The 5,793-nt window shown below is 64.9% G+C and overlaps 4 protein-coding genes across 4 annotated transcripts; 2 read left to right on the top strand and 2 right to left on the bottom strand.

Annotated features, from left to right (window-relative positions):
* Positions 1 to 4: 4 nt before the first annotated feature.
* EMIHUDRAFT_122505 (hypothetical protein) lies at positions 5 to 625 on the bottom strand (the record flags this gene model as incomplete). Its single annotated transcript, XM_005788942.1, has 1 exon — positions 5 to 625. A coding segment is annotated over one exon (621 nt), but the record flags the coding sequence as incomplete, so codon positions are not given.
* A 1,363-nt stretch (positions 626 to 1,988) lies between these two features.
* EMIHUDRAFT_460539 (hypothetical protein) lies at positions 1,989 to 3,530 on the top strand. The gene is made up of 3 exons (XM_005788941.1): positions 1,989 to 2,714; positions 2,878 to 2,940; positions 3,044 to 3,530. Exons 1-3 carry the CDS (start codon positions 2,021 to 2,023, stop codon positions 3,352 to 3,354), a joined length of 1,068 nt encoding a protein of 355 aa, XP_005788998.1. The 5' UTR covers positions 1,989 to 2,020; the 3' UTR covers positions 3,355 to 3,530.
* Positions 3,531 to 4,136: 606 nt separating this feature from the next.
* EMIHUDRAFT_317611 (hypothetical protein) lies at positions 4,137 to 5,048 on the top strand (the record flags this gene model as incomplete). Its single annotated transcript, XM_005788940.1, has 1 exon — positions 4,137 to 5,048. One exon carries the CDS (start codon positions 4,137 to 4,139, stop codon positions 5,046 to 5,048), a length of 912 nt encoding a protein of 303 aa, XP_005788997.1.
* A 191-nt stretch (positions 5,049 to 5,239) lies between these two features.
* EMIHUDRAFT_252320 (hypothetical protein) lies at positions 5,240 to 5,632 on the bottom strand (the record flags this gene model as incomplete). Its single annotated transcript, XM_005788939.1, has 2 exons — positions 5,240 to 5,282; positions 5,463 to 5,632. The coding sequence occupies 2 exons, from the start codon at positions 5,630 to 5,632 to the stop codon at positions 5,240 to 5,242; spliced, it is 213 nt and encodes a 70-aa protein (XP_005788996.1).
* Positions 5,633 to 5,793: the final 161 nt, after the last annotated feature.

The following is a 5,793-nucleotide window of genomic DNA, read 5'->3' as shown; positions in this document are numbered from 1 at the left end:
CGACTATCATGTCGAGCCAGTTCCACGCGTCGCGGAGGTACGAGCGCCGCTCGAGGACGAAGCCCATCGCGATCATCTTGACCAGCATCTCGAACATGAAGAGCGCGAGGAAGATCACCTCCACGTAGTACAGCTCGTCCGCCTGCCGGTCGTACCGCCGCAGCTCGTCCCAGTAGCCAGGCCCGCCGTGGTTGCCCTCGAGCCAAGGGTCGTCGGGGCCGCAGCCGCCTGGGGTGGTGGCGTTGAGCACGAGCTCGCGGTGCGCCCAGTACTGCCACTTGCTCGCCGCGGGCACGCAGATCAGCAGGAGCGTGTTGATCCCAATGAGCAGCATGATGGTCCGGTCAAACCACGGCGACTGCAGCATCGCGATGCAGTGGCGTCGCACCGGAGCGGCGCGGCCGACGCACCAATATACCACCTGCGCGTAGGGCTGCTGGTCCTCCGCCAAGGAGGCCGTGCGCGCCCGCCGCAGCGCCTCATCAAAGAGGGCTGTGCCCTGCCGCTGGGCTCCCGCCGGCGCCGCCTCGCATGCAGGCGGCCCGTCCACGCACAGCGACTCTGAATCCGAGGTCTGGTCGCTCGGCTCCGACTCGACCGTCGACTGGAGTTCCGCCGTCATCATTGCATCGTTACGCGGGTGGCCAGACGTGAAGTGTCGGCCGCGAGGCGGCTCGCTCGCCAAGGGCGAAACTGAAATGTTTTTTGTGCATTCACAGCCTTGTTATTGAGAAGAAAATACGTCCTGTGGTGCCCGCGCTGGCCTCCTGGCGCTGTCGCTCGCAATGACGCGATACGCGCGCTTTTTTTAGTTGTAGGTATGTTGTTGGCAAAGGAAGACACAGAGTTCACTGAATTTTTTTAGCTCCATTTTACACCGATCGTACAACAAACAAACAAAATACCTGCTTTCTTCTTTTTTTAGAAGCCAACAAGAAATATGGCTCTCTTCTTCTTCGTAAATATACGAGCGAAGTTATACGAGCGTCATCTTGTAGTGAACAGGCCGAGTTTGCGGTTTGAGCGCCCAGCGCAGACCGACCGACCGCAGGGGGGGTCCGGTCGACGGCCGCGGAAGACCGCAGACCGGAGGGGGGGTCCGGTCGGTCGGAGCACAGACCGAGGGGGGGGGGGTCGGTCGGGCTGGCTCGAGGGTCACACACACCGCACACCGACGCTCGCCGCAGCTGTGAATAAATTAGTATCTCGAAATACTAGAGACCAAGCGCCCTCTCCCCGTCTAATCACTCCTCGTCGTCCGAGTGGCTGAGCTCGAGACCGAGACGCTCAGGATTGGGTCGGAACACGAGCTTGTCCATGTCCACACTCTGGTCGTCGTCGTCCATACGATTAGTTTCGCCGGCGACACACTGTACCCGTTGACGAGCCGCTTGAGCGCGGCCAGAGCTTGTACAAAGCGACGGCAAGCAGGACCAGGCCTGCGACTGCGTAGATGCTCCACATACACGTGAGTGAGTGACACACACACACACTCACACATACACGTGTGGGGTCGGGCTTGCTCCGGGCCTCGGCGAAGAAGTCTCCTTGGCGCTTGGCTGCGTAACTAGTTTTCATAGTGAAAACCGGCGATTTCGAAGCGCCCGTGGCGGTTCGCGAGAAGGAGGGAGAGAGAGCGTTTGAGGGGGCTCACGGCAAGGACACCGACCGAGGGGGGGGTCGGTCGTCACACCTCCCGCCGCCGAGAGAGCGACCGACCGGAGGGGGGGTCCGGTCCACCTCGGGGGCAGACCACCGACCGGCGGGGGGGTCCCCACGAACTAGGGGGGGTGCGTACAAAATGACGCTCGTATTATACGCGCAGAAATAGAGACAGCGCGCACCCCGCCCCCTCCGCGCCTGTGCGTGTTTCAATTCTTAGTGTACCTGTGTTAGTGCCAGTGCGCTTGTCCCGCCCGCTCCGAGTCGTCGTGCGAAAAGAAACTCTGGCGGAACTTACGGCGTCGTGCCTCAGTCAGGAGGAGGAGGGAGAGACGTGCAGGTCGTTCAACTTGACACCATGAAGCCCTCCAGCACTGTGATGGCTGTGGGCCTCTACTGTGCGTGCTCGTCGTCCATGCTCATCGTCAACAAGCTCGCCGTCGCCCACATCCGCGCGCCCGCCTTTGTCACCTTTGCGCAATTCGCGGCGACGGCGTTGGCAGTCAAGGTGGCGCACATGGCCAACTTTATCGAGGTGGACAGCTTTGACTCTCGAAAGCTGATGCACTTTTCCATCTACGTCTTCGGCTTCGCAGCCGGCACGTGGACCAACATGCGGGTGCTGATGACGACCAACGTCGAGACGGTGATCGTCTTTCGCACCATCGCGCCGCTCGCCGTGGCCGTGTTTGACTATGTGTTCCACGGGCGGGACTTGCCCTCCTTGCGCTCGTGCCTCGCGATGGGCATCATCGTGGCGGGCGCCCTCTCGTACGTCCTCAACGACAAGTCCTTTGCGGTGAGCGGGCTGCGCGCCTACGTTTGGGTCGTCGTCTGGCTCTGCTTTCTGATCTTCAACCTGACGTACGGAAAGTACCTCGTGTCGGGGCTCGGCGTGTCGAGCTGGACGGCGGTGCAGTACAACAACACCCTCTCGATGCTCCCCACCCTCCTCTTCGGCCTCCTCGGCGGCGAGGTTGACAAGCTGCAAGCTGTCGAGTGGACGACGCGCGGACTGCTGTGGCTAGCCGCCTCGTGTGTGGTGGGGCTCGGTGCGCCCCTCCCCTGTCCGGGCTCCCAGCAGCACGGCCGGCCCCACGCCCGCGCCCGGCCCGACGCGACGAGCACGACCCGCGCCCAGCCGCTTCAGCCGGCCCCTCCCAGCCCGGACGACGGCCCGCGCCGCGGGCATATGGAAAGTACTCCGATTGATAGGCATCTCATACGCCGGCTTCAAGTGCCAGTCGCTCATCTCGGCGACGAGCTACACCATCATCGGCGCGCCCGATGCGGCCGCGGGCGACGCCCCTCCCCGCCCCGCCCCCCCGCGCCTCACCCCTCCCTCCGCCGCCCCGCCGCCTCCCTCCCCGCCCCGCCGCAGGAGTGCTCAACAAGATGCTCACAGTGCTCGTCAACACGCTGATGTGGGACCAGCACGCATCCGCCGCAGGCATCGCGTCGCTCCTCGTCTGCCTCGCCGGAGGCGCGCTCTACCAGCAGGCGCCGCTCCGCTCCGACGGGCCGGAGCGGTCCGGGCTCCTCAACGCAAAGGAGGAGAGCGACTTGCCTCCTTTTCCGTCGGGGCCGTCGCTGAGCGACAACCTGCACCACCGCTGCGACGTTGACTCCCCGGAGGACTTCTCGGAGTCGGTGCGCTCCGAGGCCGCCCGCGCGTCGCCGCCATCAAGTTAGGAGGCGCGGGGCGGCGGGACATGTCGTCTTGCTGGTGGGCGTGCGGCGGCTGCAGGAACCGGCTGCAGGGATCTGCAGAAATCGGCAAATCACTCGCGTGGTGTGGGGAAGAGTGCCCTCGGGTGTACGTTCGCGTTTGTGGGTGGCGGGCTGGCGCATGTACTCGGTCGCTCGTTATTGCGTGAGTGTTTCGGGCGGGGGGGGAAAAGAAAGAAAGAAAGAAAACAGACAACCCAAGGGAGGGATGGGAGGACGGCACGCCGCCACCACACAGGGATTTTAAGGAGAGGTGTGTGGTGCGCTATCCGTCGCCCACCCTAGGGAGTCTGCCTCTTCCTATCTCTCTTCGCAGTCTCTCGCCGATTCTCGCTGCAACCTTCATGCCACCTCGCGGTCGTCCCACCCTCGTCGTTCTCTCCCTTGTCACTTCCTCCTCTGTCGCGTCGTTCTCTTCTGCCTCGTCCTGCGACGCCGCCGCCTGCCGGTCCCTTGTTCTCGCGGCTTCTTTCGCCTTTCGGCGCAACTCCGTCCTCCTCGCGGCGTATCCTGGCCCCTCGAGTCTATCGAGCTCCCCTCGCGCAAGGACCACATTTCTGACTCCCACTCCGATCATTTGCCTACAGGTCATGTTGTTGCTCAGGTCCACTCTCTCTTCGAACAAAGAAAGGAAGTTGCGTGTGAAAGGTATTTTCTTCTCAATAACAAGGCTGTGAACCTGCCCGCGCGCCCGAAAGAGGCTTGCGGCCGCGCGCGACACAGGCGCCGGGACAACTCTGTGGACAATGCTCCGCGGACGTGGCCTCGCGCTCCGCTCGTCTCGCGCGCTCTGCGCGGTAGCGGCGCCGGCACCGGCACCGGCAGCGGCGGCGGTTGCCGCGCCAAAGGTCAGCGCACCGGCGGTGGCCGACAAGATTGCGGAGCGGTTCCGCACGAGCAATCGGGGCGATCGCTGGCGGCGGCCGCCGCGCAAGTGGCTCAACCAGATCATCCTCGCAACGGAGGAGCGAGCCGAGGCGGACAGGCTGGTTGAGGCGTTCTCGGCGTACGTGGACGCGCAGGTCTCTATCCGGCGGTGGCAGCAGGTCGGTCTGATCGCCGCGCTCTGCCGCACGCGCAGCTGGGACGCCCTTCTCGATGTGCTGCAGCGGCGGCGGCGACTTCAACTTTTCCTCGAGCAGCCAAAGCCGCTCGCGGCGGCCGTGCGCGCTCTCGCTGACGACGGAGCGTGGGAGCAGCTCGCAGCGCTGTCGCGGCTGCTGCCGTCCGTGCTGGAGCCGTTCGCCCCAGCGCCGGGCGGCGTGCAGCGGCTCGCGCTCCGCCGACTCGCGGCGGGCGCGCCCGACCCCTCGCTCGCGCTCTCGGCGCTGCAGCAAGCGGTCGAGGACCGCGCCCCGCTCAAGCCGGATGTGTTTCTCGCCGTGGGGCGCGCGCTTCTCGCCGCTGGGAGGGCTGCCGATGCCGCCGAGGCGCTGCGCCTTGCGAAAGAGGCGGGCTCGACCGCGGTCGCGGCGGGCGGCGGGAGGATGGTTTGCTCGCCGAAGCCGGGCCGCGCCCTCGAGCTGCTGCAGGCGGACGTGGCGGCGGCGCTTCAGACGGTCGATGCCGAGGCAGCACCAGAGGAGGGGGAGGCGGCCGAGGAGGCGGCAGAGGCGGAGGCTGGCGAGTCCGCGACAGAGGACAAGGCGAAGGCGTAGCCCAAGCCGCTTCGTCCTCGCCCGCCAAAGCGCGTGACCCTCGACAGCAACCATTGTTGTGGGTTTGACCGTCCGGCGTCCGCGGTGAAACGGGCGTTTGACGGGCCCCTCTCCCGCGTCCCGCAAGAGACACCCCCGTCGGCGGGTGTTCGCGCTGTCCGCTAAAAGCGTGACACACTAATCACAATGATCTATGTGTGGAGCGCATGATTGTGTCCGGTGCTCGACTGCGAGCTACAATAAAACCGTGGGAAAATGGATAACGGGCCCACACGCCACCGTTCATCCGTGACCGTGTCGCTTTACTCTCATTCAGTCTTTGAGTCTCCGCTTTTCGATTCCCGCACGACCAGCGCGGGTTGAGTCCGAAACCTCGCGCGCCCCGTCAGATCGCCACCTCATCAGGCACCGTACTCGAGCCACAAGTCTTTGACGTACGACTTGTCAAAGACTTGCGAGCAGCCCGGGCACTTTCGCTCGCGCAAGCTGAGGCGCGAGTCGATGCAGTCGCGGCAAAACGCGTGGCCGCACTTTGTGATGACGGTGTCCTTGTTGCTGTTCTTGCAGAGCGGGCACTTGACCATCGAGCGGTAGTAGTCCAACTGCTCGTTGCTGCCGCCGCGCGGCTCGGCCGCCGCGCCAGCGCCGCTCCGCTCGAGCCGCTTCAGCTTGCGCTCGAGCGTGTCCCGCACCTGCTCCGCCTCCTTGGCCTTCTTCTGCGCCTACGACGCTCACCGCCCGCGGC

The sequence above is a fragment of the Emiliania huxleyi genome, assembly GCF_000372725.1.
Source record: "Emiliania huxleyi CCMP1516 chromosome Unknown EMIHUscaffold_1306, whole genome shotgun sequence".
Classification (NCBI taxonomy): Eukaryota; Haptophyta; order Isochrysidales; family Noelaerhabdaceae; genus Emiliania; species Emiliania huxleyi.
The sequence above is the reverse complement of the archived record's forward strand: the minus strand, read 5'-3'. Positions and strand labels throughout refer to the sequence as shown.